Source organism: Mytilus californianus, unplaced genomic scaffold (assembly GCF_021869535.1).
Source record: "Mytilus californianus isolate M0D057914Y unplaced genomic scaffold, xbMytCali1.0.p SCAF_19, whole genome shotgun sequence".
Lineage (NCBI taxonomy): Eukaryota > Metazoa > Mollusca > Bivalvia > Mytilida > Mytilidae > Mytilus > Mytilus californianus.
In genome coordinates this window covers 8608715-8629419 of record NW_026262667.1, presented here as the reverse complement: position 1 = coordinate 8629419, position 20705 = coordinate 8608715, and the positions used below count along the sequence as shown (strand labels likewise).

Below are 20705 nucleotides of genomic sequence, written 5' to 3'. Positions count from 1 at the left end.
AATAAAGCATTTGATACATGAGTATTATATAGGTTGTTCTTTGTTTGAAATGTTTGTTATTGATAACCTGCTGTTCTGTATAAATAAAAACTTTTTCCTTTTGACTCCTATACTGATAATGCTTGAATAAAATTGTTATGTGTACAAAAACTGTAGATAATGTAGACAGTACTGTGTCTGCATTCTAAGGTGCATATTATTACAATGTATTAATTAGGAATATCAGATTTTATTGTGAAAATTTACAGCTTTAAATTATGTATAAGATTTGATAATTGAGACTTTTTAAAAGAAAATATTCATCTTAACTTGTTAGATGTGATCATCTTTAGTCATGCTTGAAAAGAAAAATAAAAACTGGAGTAAATGCTTGTGTTCAGTAATTGTTTTACATTTACCCATGTCTTTTTTAATGCTTGGAGTTTTTGTCATCACTGATATAGAAGGAAAGAGGTCGGTACATATAATCAGGATAAACACCAAAGAAAACTATAAAATATATACACATCTGGACATCACGACATTTCAGCAGTGTCAACAAAACATCTGATAATTTACACTTGGGAGTGAAATAACTGTTTCAATGAGCAAGGTCCTTTTTTGAAATCTGTACCAATATGTATTCCAGAGAAAGTAGTGTTTTGTCAACATATATATCATTTTCCTATGTATCTACCTAGTAAAGCATAACTTAAGACTGAACATATCATTAGGAAGCTAGACTATCTGGAATTGTTATAGTGGACTAAAACATAAAGTTGTTCCTTTACCTATAGAATGCATTGAAGTCATTCCAGTAAAGGAAAGGCACAACAAATACATCATATACTGAGGAAAAATGTTTAGCAACAAACAGTTTAATTGAACAAAAAAATGAATTATAAATTAGCTAAATTTGAATCTTTATATATTCCAACTTGTTTGAGGATAAAATTGCACCTTATGGTTAACTTTCTTTGTTACAATGATGTATTTATATATGTATAGTACTAAGTAGTATTGTTTTTTTTTAAATATAAAATTGAAAATTTAAAAACATTTGTTGCTGAACTTTTTATGCTCAGTATAGGTAAGTACTAGAAAGGTATTGTCATTGCAAATAGCAATATATAAATATATGGTGTTAGCCCTGTATAACCACACATTATCCGATGGAGAACATCTGTCTTTAAGTTGTTTAAAAGTAACAAAATTAAAATTTGATGTGACGGCATGGTAATCACATTATCATCCCTTACGACGGACAAAACATAGCTGATCTGAAAGATATACCATCCTACTTGCCATTATACATCATGTACTGTGTTACAATCCTAGATAAAGCCAATGAGGAAAGGCAATACTCTACTAACGAAAGCTATATTTCTATATAGCTTAATCGAGTGGTCTAGCCCGCTGGACATAGTGCAGACGGGGTTGCCAGTGGTTATACAAGGCCAACACCATAATATATATACAACTCGTCTAAATTTAGCCCAACAATGTTAGATTTGCAAATTTGTGTAATCAAATTTTTGTTCTTCTCTCAGCGGGATTCGAACCACTACTGTGATATCGTGGCAACACCGACTGCACTGTGTCCAGCGCCCTAGACCACTCCACCAACTGTGGCGTGGTTAAACATGTTTAAGGGCACCTAACCTGGGACAGTGGTGTAGCAGCACAACATATATATGAACAAACTATAACAAACAAGTCTTCATATTAATTATTGTTGCCAGCATAGAATCTAAAGTGTTGACTACAGTAATCAAGCACATTTAGATCAGCATATTGACCGACAGTTCTAATTTACTAGGTTGGTACGAAGTAGGCTCATGATTAAATTCAGGGGCGGATCCAGCCATTTATAAAAGGGGGGGGGGGTTTCCTAACCTAGGATAAAGGGGGGTTCAAACTATATGTCCCCATTCAAATGCATTGATCGTCAAAAAAGGGGGGTCCAACCCCCGGAACACCCCCCCCCCCCCCCCAATCCGCCATTGAATTAATACCGTGTCCCTATATAAATAGAATTCCAGGGAGAATAATATATATAAAAATGTTAAATCACTGTAAACAACCAAATTACTTTATTTTTAAAGATAAATGTCTTTGTTATTTTTAGTGACATTTAAACTTAAATACCGGTAGTTATAAAAGTTGAAAAAATACAAATATGAGCTATAATCCAGCACATAACATGGTACAGCAAACATGTAAAGTCTAACTACATGTGGGCTAACAAAATAAAACAACACTTTATAAATTGTGTACGTCTGAATCATTTTTGTCGAACTACCTTCCTCAGTAACGCTAAAAACCGAATATTTGAAAGCCAAGGATGTATAAGAACCGAAACAATTGAAGTGCTATATGACCAAAAGGGACATAAAAAAATGATAGCCAAATCCATCTAAAGTCAATTTTAACTTAGTGTCTTAATAACGTATTCATTCATTTCTAAACGGACAATTTAAGACAGGTTAATTATAAATCATGTCAGTAGCTAAGTACTGACTACTGAGCCGATGATACCTTCAGGTACTGATAGTCGAACACCAGCGGTATCGACCCTGTGCTGTAAAAATTGAATACAGCACTTTATAAATTGTATGCGTCCGAAGCGCTTTTCTGGATTATAAAGTGTTCACAATCGCGATGCATATAATAAAGGAAATTTTATAACAATTTAATTCAATGCAATGCAAGTTTTATTTAACAGCAGATGTTTTTTTTATTAAAGATTCATGACTTTGCTAAGTTATATTTCAACAAAATAATTACCAGAAAGAAACTAGTTAAAAAAAAAAGCATAATCCGGTAGAGATACAAATTTAACATTCCTTGAACTCGATGAAATATATGTCTCATATAACAGCAGATGTTTTTTTAATCAACGTTGTATATCTTTATTGCCTTGAGTGACATTTCACGAAATAATTTGATATAAAAGAAACTTTATAATCAACTAAAAACAAATAACAGCGAAACCTAGTAAATAAGGAGCTTGAATTCGATCAGATGCATGCATGATATAAAAGCAATGTTATATATAAAACAAATAAATGTTTCTTGTGCTTTCAACGATTGTTCACCAAAATAATTATGCATAAACTAGAGGCTCTAAAAGAATGTGTCGGCCATTAGATTTACTTTTTGATCTTGTCTTGCTGATCATTTTGTCTATTAAAAGTCTATACTATATAGTTTTGAAGATACTAGTAGGCAAAAACGCAAAAGAATAGTAAAATTCGTTATTAAAAATCAATAACTCTAATTTTTATAAAAGTTAACAGACGACGACGACCTTTTGGGCCAGGTGAGATAAAACATAGTATAATCCACTAAAATACTAAAATTAAACTGCCTTCCAACTGCGATATCGACAGCGACGTCAACAATGTATTAGTTTGTGATTAGGTCTAGTTCATGGTGAACCACTAGTGGTAGGTCAATGATATTTGGTATGCAGTTGTATTAGCATTGGCACATCTCATTACCATGGGGATTATTTGCCTGCCCCCTCAGTCAAGGTCTATTGACTTTGAAACTTTTCATAGTTTACATGTATTAGTTTGTGATTAGGTCAATTTATGGGGAATCACTAGTGATAGGTCAATGATATTTGGTATGCAGTTGTATAAGCATTGGCATATCTCATTTCCATGGAGATTATTTGGCTCCCCCCCTTTAGTCATGGTCTATAGACTTTGAAAATTTTGTTAAGTTAACATGTATTAGTTCGTGATTAGGTCAGTTCAAGGGGAACCATTAGTGGTAGGCGAATGTTAATTGGTGTTCAGTTGTATAAACTTTAGCACATCTCATTTCCATGGAGAATATTTGGTCCCGCCCCCTCAGTCATGGTTTATTTACTTTGAAACTTTTGCTTACTTTACATGTATTAGTTTGTGATTAGATCAGTTTAAGATGAACTGCTTATGTTAAGTCAATGATATTTGGTGTGCAAATTTATTGGCATTTGCAAGTATCGTTTCCATGGAGATTATATAGCCCCACCCCTGATCATGGTTCATTGACTTTGAAACTTTTACATAGTGTACAAGTTAATGTTTGTGTTTAGGTGTGTTTAAAGGGAACGACTTATAATAAGTCGATGGTATTTGGTATGCAGTTGTATTAGCATTGGCACATCTCATTCCATGGAGATTGTTTAGCCATGTACCTTCAGTCATGGTTCATCGACTTTGAATATTTGCATAACTTACATGTTAAAGTATTGCTATTTTAATTTCAACATTTGCATTATCAAAATTACAAAAAGGCGAGACATATCTCTGTGATAACAGTTTATTATTAGAGCCCACTGATGTGATGTTTGTCCCCGAAACGTACATCTGGCGTACTAGCTTATAGCCTGGTTCCTTAAATAAGACTTTAAGAGACGCCATTATAGTTTGATTGAAAAGTAGGGAACATCTGCATTACAGATAACCGATAATGTGTTCAACTTTTGTGACATCATCGACTGATCATAGATGGTTTTATAATGAGGAGCAAGGCGGATGCTACTCTTGGAGAAGGTACTTCTTCAACTTCCGGAGCAACTCACAAATTTGCTTTAAAGGGCGTTTGTAGTAAACATATGTCATGCAAGTGGGAGGTTTAGCTAACTATAAAACAAGGCTGAACACACTATTTTGTACGGAAAATGTCTTTTCCAAGTCAAAAACATGACAGTTGGTATCCAGTTGTTCAAATGGTTGATTCATTTGAGCGTTTGGGTTCGTTGGATTTTTATGGAATTCCCCGTTCTTAAACATGCCTTGGAATTCGGTATTTTTCGTAGACATGTTTTGCTTTTGCTAGCTTTTGATCTTTGTTGAAGAATTTTGTACTTTTTTCATAATCAATTGCCTTTGTAATGTCAAACACTAACAGTCTTCACAATCCCCTGTCCCAAAAATTGTTTTCTCTAATAGCATAATGTTACATTTTGTCAGGTCAGACATTTCAGTCTGCTTCATAGCTTGACTTAATTACATCTAGAAGAGAGGCGAAAGATACCAAAGGGACATTCGAAAATAAACTGACAACGCCATGGCAAAAAAAGAAAGAAAGAAATTAGGTTGAGAACTACACTGTACGAAAAAAAGAGACGATATTAATATTTCCCATCGTAAACATTACATTTCTGTGTAGCAACATTCCTCTATTGATAGATTCATACGAAAATCCTTGAAATAGGCTTTACATATTAAAAAACAAAAAAACAATGATACCACTTCTTCTTATTTCCTAATTTTTATGATGCAAAGGGTTTTCTCATGTTGGGTCCTCGATGCTCACCAACTTCGTACTTGATTAGGCCTTTTACGTTTTTAATTCGAGCGTCACTGCTGAGTCTTTTGTAGTGCAAAATGATAAGCCTGGTATCTTTGAATTTTTTCTACAAGACATAAAGTAAAACACCTGTTATTTTAATTCATGAACATTTGTTTTGTTTGAAACATGGAAGTAAGTCCTTTCTTTTCATATTATTTGGTGACGACATGCGATATTCGTTTTCCTGAAAAGTCTCACACATTTATATTGATACCTGTTCGTACCTTTTATCTTTTATTTTTAATTTTTAACAGAGTTTATAGCCATTAGACTAATAGGTTTTCGGAAAATCCTTATTTAAACTGTTGAAAAGTCGTACATCAACAGTGTCAAAATTTTAACCTTCTAAGTATCATGAACAACGTTAATGGATACCGATACATTATAAAGTTGTACGTGACGTCATTATAAATTATACATTTCAATTACAGATACAGTTTTATATTGTTCTCTTTCTCTCCAAGGAAATAAACATTTCTACACATGTTAATGGAAGAAGAGATATATATTCACAAAAATCAACATTTCAATCTTTACTGAACTGCAATATTTTTAAATTACATTTCTATCAATAAATGTAGTGTTCTTAGCTTCAGTAGTAAGAAGCTTGTGTCATCGCTGATTATATTCCTGGATCTCTTAATAATATATATATATATCAATCGAACATAAGGTAGGTGTTCTAATTAAAATAAGTTAAAGATGTTTGAAGATTTAATTAAGTTGCTTTCCTGATATGTTATTTGCTTATTTTGATATAATATACTATATCTTTTATGTGTTTTCTGTGTTAGCGGTTCATCAATGTTTTATACAATTCATACAACTATTTCAGTATCCAACATATATCATTATGGTGCAGTAACATTGGTACCGTTATTGTCAATTGTACTATTTAGTAACCAAAATATTATATTGAAATAATAAGTAACCAAAATATTGTATTGTATTTCAAAAGAACCCTAACTAATCATGGTAACCAAATAAAAATTACACTGTAATACTAAGTAAGAAAAACATGACATTGTAATACTAAGTTAGCAAAATATTTCATTGTAATACTAAGTATCGAAAATATTACTTTGTAATACTAATTAAGTATCAAAAACATGACATTGTAATACTAAGTAAGCAAAATATTGTATTAAAATACTAAGTATCAAAAAATATTACATTTTCATACCAAGTAACGAAAATTTTGGAAATATAAATTAAATCTTAAACAAGACACAACTATCTACCATCGTTCAAATGACGTAAGATATTCTTGGGTAAACAGAGAAACAGAATGTAGTCAAGAAATTGGGTACTTCATTAGTAGCTATATATTGCTTTGTCTTCATGAACGATGTTTGATTGCCTGTACACAATGATTACATTTATTTGTATAATTTGGTTGAGTCTGACATGTCGTTGTGTTGCCTTCTCATGCATTGACGTTTAATTTAAATATTATAACTTCTTCTGTCAGGAAAAAAAAAACAAATATTCAATCAGAAGCTCGTCCTGAACATGCATGAAATATTTGCCACTCACTGACTGGACGTTAAGCAACTAACAATCAATCATCAATCAGAAGCAGACGTAACTAGCGTTTTACTCTAGATATAATGTTGTTATATTCTATCTACAATTCATCAAACATTTCCACTGCTTTACATTCGTCTACAACATTATCGTTCAAATCAAGATTTGTATAAAGATAATGTTTATTACGTTGATAACTGAATGCAAGAGTTTAAAGTTACCCAAGAAAATTTGTTGAAAATACAGAAGTCAGAAACACACTATGTAATTTATAAGTATTTGATAGTTCATCATTTTATTTTTTCTTAAGCACTTTTGTTATGTCGTTTATTCATGCAGCATTATGGATTGAGTTTATAATTTCGTATTTTTTATTCATATTCGTTCGTTGAAGTTGACCTTAAACGCCCTTGTGCTTGACATTTTAGTGTTACTATCGAGCCAAGAAAACAAATACAAAACACAATCGTACCGTACAGAATGGGTCTTTTTTAATTTTTAAACTGTATATATATAATGTTACGATTTTATTCGTTCGGTACAATTTTATATCGTGAAAATAAGGGTATAAACCTTTACTTAGGAGATCACATTATATAGCTACAAGAAGCAATAAAAGAGAGGCGGAAGATACCAAAGGCATATTCAAATTCATAAATAGAAGACAAACTGTCAACGCCATGTGAAAAACGAAAAACGTCTAAAAGACAAACCCAGTCGACAGTACATTGTAGTTTACTGATGTTCAAATCACGTAAATCGATTAGGAAGATAACAATCAAGGTAATACCTCAGAAAATGAGGGCATCGCATAACCTCTAAGTGGAGCGAGACCGGTCGTGCCGAAAATAAGCCTCTCCTGCTATGCATGAACAACCCGCCATGCAAATTCAAACTCGGGGAATAGGACACATTCAGTAAAGTTACAGATCAGACGACGATACTAATATGTAAAGATCTAAGACCGCGTGAACATGTTGCCATGTTGCTAGTGAGTTGAGACGCCAAAACATCATATCGGTCAACCAATTCGTGATTGTGACAGTAACACTTTTTTAGTGTCGATTTCAATGTTCTTCCTCATAATTCTGTTGCATCAGTTTTTTGTGTAAGAAGCACATCCATGTTAATGAAGTCCGTATGGCGTGAACATGCATGGTTGTAGCATTTTAACTGAGATATGCAAACACCATACGATGTAGCAGAGGGTATGTTGCTGCTCAGAAATGGGACGTTGACAGTTGGAAAGTTGAAAAAGCAAAGATGAGCAACAATAGCCCCACCAAAAACCGGGGTTGTTCGAAGATGTTCTGGAAAAGGCAAGCAGATCCTGCCCACATGTGACACCCGTCGTGTTGCTGATATTAATACAAATTCGGTTATAAGCCTTATTGGATGATGTCACTTTCAAGAAATTTATATAAAGGGATGTAGTGTTTATTAGAATTGGAACATAATTATCCATTTGAACAATACAGTTCAGTTTGAAAAACATTGACAAATTGATCCTTTACAAAAAATGTGCGACACGAAATAATCTGACTTATTTATTCTAGTGAATTCTTCGTTTCAAACCTCACTGTGACTTTAAGATGCTCTGGGCATTGTGAATTGTGTTTAAGGATGTTGTTCATTTTTGTGTCATGAATGAATTCACTTTTATATTGTGTTCCATTCTGACAATTAATAAGATAATCAATTAAAAGTATCTGAACTTATATTGTGTACGAAACATCTTGAAAATACAAAATAATGTAGATTTTCAAGTGCTCTAAAACAAAATATTTCTTCCAATTTTCCAAAGGTTTAATATCTTTTATGAGATTTTGATATGTTAAATTGAATGTATGGATTATCTAATCTTTTAAGTATTTGTTTTATGTACTTTAAAATCTGGAGATTTTTATTTTTATTTCTTTTTTTTTTTCAAAAATTGATCTTATTTTTCAATTTTGATGTCTTCGAATATTTCACATATCTAACCTTATTCTATGGATCAATGCCCCTTTTTTTTTTTTATTAAAATATATATATATATTCCCGAACAGTTAAATTATCGCACATGTTGTTAAAATCATTAGTATCAACCGAAAAAATCATGCCAGAGAATAACGCTGTTTCAAACTTTAAAAAATATAAACACACGTAGACAACATGCGATTGAAAGTTAACAAGAACATACACGTAGTTAATGAAACATCAATAAAAATGTTTAGGAAAAGTGCATTGAATAAACTGACAATCAATCCTCCTCGTCATAAAAGTGATTTTTTCTTTATTTAGATAGCATATCATATGACAGTCTATACGCGTCATAACTTAAAATAACAACTATTTCTTGTCATTTGATTAAATACCAAGTCATCCTCAAGACAATTGGATAAACGAGTCATAACATCAATGTACATTCAAGACATTTTACACGTTTCACTTCAAACTGGAGGCCTAGGGACGGTACAATAGTTTTCTGATGGATTGGCCGGTAAATGTTACGTTATATATCTTGAAAAAAACCTGATGTTTATCCCTTTAAACTGAACTGTTATTCCAGCGGTAAAATAAAGTTAAATGTCTAGTTCTAGACATGTAATTAAAACAAAAGATTAATGGTTTAAACCAAAACAACAGCAGAGTAAATAAACATTTTCAAGTGATGTCGCACGTATCTATCCATATCAGATTGGTCTAACATCAACTTTTTCATATATCATGGACAACGAACAATTTCAACTAGTATCACAGTTCAACCTTAATACTGTATACCTCCGGCTATATGATAATAAATATATTCGTTGCTTGTTACAAAGGGACGATCGAGTTACAATGGAATAATAAAAATACATAAGAGAAGAAAAACAGAAAAACTTTAGCGAAGAGGAAAAGACGAAGAGACAACAACAGTTCAGAAAAACACTACATATAGAACTGAAGTTTCAGCAGCCCGAAACCTACCAAAAACAATGGTGGCCTCAAGTACTCCAGCAGGTTGTGGCATATATCAAATGCAACATAAATAGCTTACTTAAATATATAATATTCAACTGAGTTAGAATTTAATGAGTCATGATGTTTTTCATATTACAACCAATACTTCACAATTTTATTACTACACTTGAAAATATCCAGCTTGATGCTGGCGTATCGTCTCAAGGGGTACTAAACTTACCAGTATCAATAATTTATATGCGGAAACTCGGTGGGAAAAATTATCTGATAGACGATGCAACAAAATATTAATTATTTTTCACAAAATTTTTAATGATATAACTCCAGAATATTTAAGAGACTTAATGCCTGATTCTGTGTGAAGTAGACATGACCATTATACAAGACAACAGAATTATACAACTCAACACACGGACCTGTTTATATTCTGAATTCTGAATATTTTCTCCCACCAACAACAACACATTGGAAGACACTTAACTTGATCACAAGAAAATGTGAATCTCTACCATTTAAAAAAAAAAAAATTCGCACCAAAATAGTAAGATCCCAATGTATTACTACGTAGGTTATCGTCTTGGTCAAATTCTTCATGCTCGCTTAAGAATGAATTAAATTCATTGAATTCTCACCTATTCCATCATAATTTAGTAGACTCCCGAAACTGTCGTTGTGGTGATATATAAACAAATACGCACTTCCTGTTATTTTGTCCAATATACACCGATTTTTAAAAGCAATTTTGCTTGTTTCTGAATCCTAGATTTTTATTTCAAGTGTATAATATATCATTATGTGTTGATTTATCTGAATATATTGCTTAAACTAACAATACTATATGTATCTATTTTTTTAATTGATAACAGATAAACATTACATAAGATGAATGAAACATTTTCCAATGAGTCAGATAGAAGTAAGGTTGGCGTACAAACAGTTAAGATATTGTTGAATCGTGGAGATCAATGGGTATACCTTGCAGTAGGTCTTGTTACACTGTTCATCGCAGTTGGTTGTGCAGGTATATGAACTTTGCAATATTTCTTTAGAAAACTTATGTAACTTCTTGTTTTAGAAATCAACATTTTCACCTGTGCTGCAACCAAGAAATTTTGTTTTACAAAAGAAGCACAGGATACTAACTAAAAAAAATCCCTTACATTTCTAAATCCGGCATTTTGTCCTATTACGGAATAATGGCTGGACCTTTTTTTTCTTGATCCAATGACTCTGCATATAGTAAAATATTCAAAATTGATTTATATTTTTAACTGGACTTAATACAAGAAATCGAAGACACGATTATATTATTTGAAAATTATTCTAAATTAAGAGCCTTCTTCATTATCAGGGATTGGCTTTAAATTTTTCTGTTTGGGTTTTATCAGTACTACAACGTTTGTATTAGCTGTTGGATTTTGGAATATTTTGTCCTCGATCATCCCTGAAGAGATATTGATCGTCAAAATGCGCATCTGGTGCACCAGACTTACCGTTAATGTTATTATGTAGCATTTTACATACTCTTTATGATAAGTTAAACATACGTTTAGTATCTTTTTAGGCAACGCTTAATTTAGACAAAAAATGATGTATTTATATTTGGGTAATATAGAAACAAGGGGTAATAATAGTTATGATAACTCTTTTTGAAAATGTTTTTGTTTATCTCGCCTTTAATATGGTACTTCAATGGTCCTATATCTTTTGAAATGACCGAGTTCTATACCTGAATATGACCAGCCTCACTTTCCTAAAATAAACTTGCGCTTCCTTGAATAAGATTTCATATGATCTTACCGTGTCACAATTTCCCAGATAAATTATTTAGATTTTTAACATACTCTATTCTGTTTGACTAAACAATTATAAATAAAATCATTTTTGTCCCATTTTTAAATATCCATTCTTCGTCGGTTTTCGATAGCTAATTATTTTTTAATGTTGCGGTGACAACGATTCTGATGATACGTGTTAGGCGGAACATTTTTATTGAACCAAAACGGAAGGTTGTCGTATTTCTATTTATGTATCAAGTTGGTCTGGGATTTGGATAAGTAGGCCGGTCCGTCATCAGTTGATTTTTTTAACAGACTTAATTGCCAGATGTTCAACAAAAAAGTATTAAAAAAAAAAACTCCCAAAAAAACCCTAAGGTAGCGGAAGTTCATAAAACCCAACAAAATCAAATGCTCACTTATAATTTTATTTGGCCTTTTTATCATATTTGATTCGAGTTTCACTTATGGGTCTTTTGTAGACAAAACGCACGTCTGGCTTACAAAATTTTAATCCTGGTTTTTATGATGAGTTTCTTTATATCAATCAACGGAACGAATGGAAAACATCTGCATTATCCTGACAACTACCTCTTTATTTGTTTCTTCAAAGCTCTCGGCAAGATTTGCATATATGCACAAATGCTGTGTCAGCATTAATTCAGACATATGGTTTCAGAAAAACAGTGACATTGTGGGCAGAAGAATTTGAAGTTTTTTTTTTATTAAAAGACGAATAAATAGGATATTATGAATAAATCCATGACACAAAATCCCTATACTTACAAAACCCAAAGCAAAGGAATAATTCATTTAGTGATGACGTTTTCAATGACTTTGACACTATCAACATTGCAAATGATTTCTTCAGTGTATTAAATAACCTAACAATGTCTCCGTCAGCATTTGACATAGTAAACTTTATTGTTTTCTTTCATCTTAAAATATGATATGGTGTAATAACATGCAAGATAATATCGCATAAATTTGGATCTAAATTTAACGTGTTTGACAAATTATTATACTTTAAATTTAAAAGCAAAATAAATGGTCATATTATAGTAGATTCAATTTTTTAACGCATGATAACTATTGTTCCTGTCAAAAAGGACAAAATAGAGAAGAATCAGACTAAGCGCCATTCTGGTATTACATTTAATTTAAAAGTATGCACCAGCTATTTCTATACTATATGGGTATGCAAAAGGAGGTGGATAGTAGATGAATTGTCTGTATTCACAATTGAACTACTTAATTTGTTGTCAGTTACAGGTCTTCTTTTCACGCTTCATCAGGTAAACGTTGTTTGTCCTTTCAAAATATCAAGATCTTAAATGCTTACATTTCAGGAAATGTTATGGTTTTGTTAGCAGTTAGGAAAGTAAAGAAACTGCAAACAGTATCAAATATCTTTGTGTTGAACCTGTCTGTGTGTGATTTGCTCATAGTTGTATGCGTATTACCCTTTAATATATATACATATATTGCTGACGGATGGTTTACAGCGACGTATTTATGCAAATTTATAGGATTTCTAGGATACACATTATCAGGTGAGTTGCCTAAAACTAAAATCCCCCCACAAAAAAACAACAAACCAAAACCCAAAACAAACCAAAACAACAAAAAAATAAACAAAACAAAGCAAAAAATTACAACAAAATAATCAACAAATAAAAAAAGAAAGAAAGGAAAAACGAAAACAAAATAAAACAAAAGAAAACAAGAGCAAAACAAAAAACAACAACATGAGACAAATAATAAAGTTATGAAAACAGACAAGAAAAGGAAAAATACTCTCAAACTACTGCAATTAACTAAAATGAAAATAGCTCACTGAAGTATTTACTCTCACACAGCTATAATAGAGGTAAGGATTTGCTATATGTTTTTTCTTAGATATATGTACACGAACAGTTATTTCTACCAGGTTAAAGTTTATATGAGATTCCTGAAGTACTATTCATTACCTTTATATAAAAAGATAAAAAAAATAATCGTCTATTTTCTTAAAAATATAAATGTCGATTTCTATATAGCTTATGTCATCACTTTGTTTTGATTTGGCTGATTCAAGTGCCGCTGATGAAATGCAAGTCTGGCGTACAAATGTATATCTTTCATGTATTTTTGAACTTCTTTGATAAACATAACAATATATTTAGAATTTAATGATGTAACATGTAAGTTATATCAGACTATGAAAACAGGATTTCCTGAAGTGTTTTTTTTTCCTTATGTAAGAGATGTATAGATGTCAAAGGTTTTTTTGGTTAAATATATATTGATAAAATCGTAAGTTTTTTTCTTATTGGAATATTTCCTCCTCTACAGAATCTATATCAATGGCGTTAATTTTTACTTAAGAGACATTTCTGCAAAAATTTATCATGGAAGAATCTAATGTAATGGTTTCATATATCATAATTAGTGAAAAATACATTAATGACATGACTGATTGGTTAGTTTTTTAGTGCTAGATGACGTAGATTCGCACTTAAGAGTAAGCTGTAATAAAACAACTTTGTTTAAAGTAGATACTGCATTATTAAATGGATTTAGGATTTAGACTATTTGTAATAATTACAGACAATTGAGATACAAATGAAAAAAGTATAAAATCGCAATTTTTGTGCTAACATTTGTTTTTATTCGTAGGGACGACGATTATAACGATAACTATGATAGCATACAATCGATATAAACTAGTACTGGACCCAGGTGGCTATATGACATTGTATACAAACCGGAACATCACTTTCATGTTAGTAGTTGCTTGGTTTGTACCAGTCATTTGTTTAATTCCGGCGCTAACAGGCCTTTGGGGGAATTTCGGTTATGTTGCCATGATGGTCTCCTGTAATTTATTACTGGATCACAAAAATCAACTTTTTAAAATATTTCTAATGATTATCAGAGCGGTGATTCCATGCGGACTTATCGTCTATTACTATGTGAGAATATATCATACCACTTTAAGAAGTCATCATCGTTTAACACAAAACAGTCGACAACTTTCGTCGCTTGATATTCATAACCAGCGAAGAGAAATGCGCATGACCAGAATGATGTTGATGATTTTTATAGTGTTTGCTCTTTCATATTTTCCATGTACAATCACCGGCATTGTGGACTGGAATACAGTTTTATCGAAGCAGTTTCACATGTTTTGTCAGTTATCTTTATTCATAGGAAGCGCTATCAACCCTCTCATATATGGATTGATGAATTTGCAGTTCAGAAATGCCTATATCCGAATATGTTGTTGGACGAAACGATCAGAAACGGAACTGAAATCAAAGACACTTAATCGCATATGATCTAAGATACAATATTCTTATCTGGAGACTAACAAAACTTGTCTGACATACTTTGAATAAATGAGATGAAATTAATATATATGTCCCTGAAGATAAACTTTAGAATTAGCAATGCAAAATATCGGTCATGTTTGTAGTCATTGCGAAAGGTAAATATATAATACTTCTGTAAAATATATCGAACAAGTTGTTTGATATGTCTGTTGTCGAAATAAAAACATACAAAAAGACAAAAACTTACTCTGCATGACTTGCCATCTTTGTTATAGCAACGCTAAAAATGTACAACATTTATGAATGATATTACTCACGGTTTTTTATGACAATTGTCGCACATAGCAAATGGACCTCCTTGTCTTAAGACATCTTGAGACATCTTGAGACAAAATGCCAAGACAAGTTTTGAGTTGGACGTAAAGACGCGTCTTATAGACATCGTGTCTTAAAGACACGTCTTAAGACATCTTGAGATACGTCTCAAGACAAATTTTTGTCACATCCATGTCTTGAAACATTGCATGGTTTAGAATAGTTTTGGCGTATTTTAAAACACATCACATCCTATAGTCTGTGTATGAATTAAGGAAGATATTTAGCATAATGAATACTTAATGCAATGAAATTTAAAATAAAGAAAATAAACCAAGTAAATAGCACAACCCCTTCCCCCCAAATGTATTGTTTAAAAATCAATAGATTTACATCTTTCAAGTTATGGGTTTTCAATAAGTTAGAAACTGACATCTATGCTAAGATGTACAATCAAATTTCCAAGTTAATGAAGAAAGAGTTAAAAAGGATACAAAGAGGGAAATGGGGGAATTATCAAAACCAATAAATTGAATAAGAACATGCAACACTGTGACTTAAAAGAAAAACAATAAAAAGACAGTCCGAAAAGCACTACACAGTAAAGTTTAGATTGAGTCACATCAGGGGATTATGCATCATACAAAAACATTTGGATCAGTACATGTTTACTCTGTAATTTGGTGAATTTATATGAATTATGAATGTTGGTGAATAAATAGGTTTTGCATTTGGCTGTGGAAGGCAAAAATCTTGTTAAATGCTGAGAAATCAATAATGAACAAGAGCAACACTTGACTGCCACAAAAACTACGTTCTGTTCAGATTATTGAAATCTGTAAAAAAAAATATCTACCAACACCATGAAAATTTCAGAAAATTCAATTCAATCTGCAAATTCAACTAGACACAGCTGCTGGATATTTTAAACAATAAAACACTTCTAAAATTGAATAACATAGAGATTATAGCAATCCAATGCTACTATTAATTTTCCACCAAACCTACCCGGTCAATGATCATTTTTAGCATTCAATTTAAATCAAAACATGATCACTTCCAAGAGAGGAGTGGATTCTTATAAATCAGAAAAGAAATTAAATGAAGAAGCACGCCACAAGAAACATATATGAAAGAAAATATGGAAAATACCAACGTAGAGACTCAACTGACCTTTTAAACAATTCAAATTGTGCTCTCATAATTGCAATATATAGGACTCAGATCCATGTCGGTCCCTCAAATCGATGTCCAATCTGACGTAATTATAGAGCAAGATTCCAAATCAATGGCAGATTATATGCGCTTCTAATAGAAGTCTCCTTACGTTCTCAAATCAACGTCTAGATCTTGGCTGAGATCTCTCGTCTCTGAAAAAAGTAATGAAAATTTATTTAATTTAATTTATAAAAAAAATGTTATCATACTTTAATCATCGGTGTAAAAAGTTAATGATATTAATTCTAATTTGAATATTTATATTTCATCATATCCTTTGCAATGACAATGACTCTACAGATTGTTGTAATTGTCAATTACTTTTGCTTGCTAAACTATTCCCATGTCCCAAGTTCAGAACCTCTTCAGTAGTTGTATGCCATATCGGAATATTTTTCATTAGTCTGAGAATTTCGGGTATATCAGCCCTAGTTCTTTATTCATTACTTTCAATTAAGAGCTCGACACATTGTATAAGCAGCTAGCTGTTGAAGCCTGTATTTTACCCATGCACATGCTTTTATTATGTTTTATTTGATTCTGTTGGATGGGATGGTGTTTCCTGTGTTGTTTCTTTTCATATTAAGTTAACTGAATCATGATAAGGAGTCTATTATGTAAGTACCGGCGTAGTTTTTCTGCTTCTTGAAAAACTGTCTACTTATAGCAGAAATCTTTTTAGTAAAATCCTACAGTAATCAAAGTCAACAATAAAAAGTAGATTCTTGCCAGATTCAGGATTCTCTGGTGGAATCATGTTATATTGTTTTGTATGGAAAGTTATATATATTTATGGTGAAGAAATCATCAAAATATCGTTAGGATCAGATCATACATTTAGAATCTGTCAAGAAACCCAAAACATATGGCATGATTTACCTAAAACAATTACAGGTTTTAAACAAGTATGTAAAACAAAATACTTACTTGTCAGAATAGCTCTCTTCTTTAAAATTGATCGATCATTACACACTTATTATGGAAAACTCTTTGCTTTGAAAAATCTGCAAGTAATCAAAGTGGATACACGTGCCAATTTTTCAATACAAATTATTTTTGGCCCATTTCATTAAAAAAAACCAACAACAAACCAAGGCATCTGATATATATGATAACAAAGTTTTTTTTTATTGTTAGGCTATTGAATTTTACTATCCTGATCATGTTTTGTTATCTGCTTTTAGACATTCAAGTTTGTTGTTCTTTTTTATTGGGGTGGGCGTGGGTATATATGTATAGCATAATAATACAGGGGAACATTGGCTCCAAGAAAAGTTATTGTGGACTCATGTTAACCTGATATGTAGCACATAACTTTATTAAGGTTCAGAAATATTACTTTCATACAATTTTCAAAACTCTTGAAACAAGGATAGAAGGAGCTAATGAAGCACATGTAAATATGAGTTTGTTTGTTTCAAATTTACAGTTCGCAGTTTGTCCCTATCGATTATTGTTCTATAACATCCAACTCTACTGTGAAACTGACAGTGACCCTTAGAATATTGCATGCCCCCTTCTGTGTTACCTGTATATAGCATTATACGCCAGCACCTTGTAAAAAATAAGAGCAGTTCCGTGGTTGGTGAATCATTTAAAATATTGGTACATTCTGTAAACCTAGACTGATTCATCCCTTAAATCTCATAATAATGATTCCAATTCCTTCAATTGTCTTCTTGGTAGATCTATACCTTGGTCTTGGCTTGGTTTCCTTGGAGGGGCATTGATTCTGTTGCGTTAATATGAAATCCCATCAGTGACAGGCAATAACTTAAATTATGTAAGATGTATTTTTATTCCGTTACCCATCTGTTTGAATTTTCCTTTTTATCACGATGCTTAAAATATACATGTATATATATATAAACAAGTCTAAATTGAAAACAACGTTCAAACCTATGATTGCGTTGGATAAAAACCGCATTTTTTATACGTGTGCATGCAAAACAAATTTCTTGTTAGAGGGGTCTAAATACAGCACAAACAACATTTTCCAAAAGACCAAAAAAGTGAAAAAGTATATTTTAACAAAACGCATTCGTCTAACAGGTCGAACAACACATGTTTTTAAACCCTGCTGACTGCCATTGGCGATTGCCAAATAAACGGATCACCGATGTAATAAATGGATCTTAATTATAAATTTAACACTAAAAAGAAAACAATAAACTTGCGGAAAAGATGATATACCGCAAACAAAAGGTGCAAAGGTTTTTGTACACCATATCCGGATTTCGACAATTAATGTCTCTTCAGTAATGTTAGGAATCGAAACGGTATTTGGAAAGCCATACAATTTACCTCAATTTAGGATAGACTCTTGTATTTTGAGGAGTCAAAATAGGATGAACGGATCATATAAACCCGAAGGCAAATATAATACAAGCACAAACGAAAAAATATAAACAAGTCTAAATTGAAAACAACGTTGAAACCTATGATTGCGTTGGATATAAAATCGCAATTTTTATACGTGTGCATGCAAAACAAATTTCTTGTTAGAGGGGTCTAAATACAGCACAAACAACATTTTCCAAAAGACCAAAAAAGTGAAAAAGCATATTTTAACAAAACGCAGTCGACTAACAGGTCGAACAACAAATGTTCTTAAACCCTGCTGACTGCCATTTGCGATTGCCAAATGAACGGATCACCGATGAATAAATGGATCTTAATTATAAATTGAACACTAAACAAAAAACAATAAACTTGCGAAAAAGATGATATACCGCAAACAAAAGGTGCAAAGGTTTTTGTACACCATATCCGGATTTCGACAATTAATGTCTCTTCAGTGATGTTAGGAATCGAAACGGTATTTGGAAAGCCATACAATTTACCTCAATTTAGGATAGACTCTTGAATTTTGAGGAGTCAAAATAGGATGAACGGATCATATAAACCCGAAGGCAAATATAATACAAGCACAAACGAAAAAATATAAACAAATCTAAATTGAAAACAACGTTCAAACCTATGATTGCGTTGGATAAAAACCGCAATTTTTATACGTGTGCATGCAAAACAAATTTCTTGTTAGAGGGGTCTAAATACAGCACAAACAACATTTTCCAAAAGACCAAAAAAGTGAAAAAGCATATTTTAACAAAACGCAGTCGACTAACAGGTCGAACAACACATGTTCTTAAACCCTGCTGACTGCCATTTGCGATTGCCAAATGAACGGATCACCGATGTAATAAATGGATCTTAATTATAAATTGAACACTAAACAAAAAACAATAAACTTGCGGAAAAGATGATATACCGCAAACAAAAGGTGCAAAGGTTTTTGTACACCATATCCGGATTTCGACAATTAATGTCTCTTCAGTGATGTTAGGAATCGAAACGGTATTTGGAAAGCCATACAATTTACCTCAATTTAGGATAGACTCTTGAATTTTGAGGAGTCAAAATAGGATGAACGGATCATATAAACCCGAAGGCAAATATAATACAAGCACAAACGAAAAAATATAAACAAGTCTAAATTGAAAACAACGTTCAAACCTATGATTGCGTTGGATAAAAACCGCAATTTTTATACGTGTGCATGCAAAACAAATTTCTTGGTAGAGGGGTCTAAATACAGCACAAACAATATTTTCGAAAATACCAAATGAGTGAAAAAGTATATCTTAACAAAACGCATTTGACTAGCAGGTCGAACAACAAATGTTCTTAAACCCTGCTGACTGCCATTTGCGATTGCCAAATGAACGGATCACCGATGTAATAAATGGATCTTAATTATAAATTTAACAATAAACAAAAAACAATAAACTTGCGGAAAAGATGATATACCGCAAACAAAAGGTGCAAAGGTTTTTATACACCATATCCGGATTTCGACAATTAATGTCTCTTCAGTGATGTTATGAATCGAAACGGTAGTTAGAAAGCCATACAATTTACCTCAATTTAGGATAGATTCTTGAATTCTGAGGAGTCAAAATAGGATGAACGGATCATATAAACCCGAAGGCAAATATAATACAAGCACAAACGAAAAAATATAAACAAGTCTAAATTGAAAACAACGTTCAAACCTATGATTGCGTTGGATAAAAACCGCAATTTTTATACGTGTGCATGCAAAACAAATTTCTTGGTTGAGGGGTCTAAATACAGCACAAACAATATTTTCCAAAAGACCAAATGAGTGAAAAAGTATATCTTAACAAAACGCATTTGACTAGCAGGTCGAACAACAAATGTTCTTAAACCCTGCTGACTGCCATTGGCGATTGCCAAATAAACGGATCACAAGCGT

General features: G+C 32.0%; 1 protein-coding gene across 1 annotated transcript; it reads left to right on the top strand.

Annotated features, from left to right (window-relative positions):
• Positions 1 to 5896: 5896 nt before the first annotated feature.
• LOC127727220 (G-protein coupled receptor moody-like) lies at positions 5897 to 15124 on the top strand. The gene is made up of 4 exons (XM_052234694.1): positions 5897 to 6001; positions 10668 to 10822; positions 12929 to 13132; positions 14238 to 15124. Exons 2-4 carry the CDS (start codon positions 10684 to 10686, stop codon positions 14897 to 14899), a joined length of 1005 nt encoding a protein of 334 aa, XP_052090654.1. The 5' UTR covers positions 5897 to 6001; positions 10668 to 10683; the 3' UTR covers positions 14900 to 15124.
• Positions 15125 to 20705: the final 5581 nt, after the last annotated feature.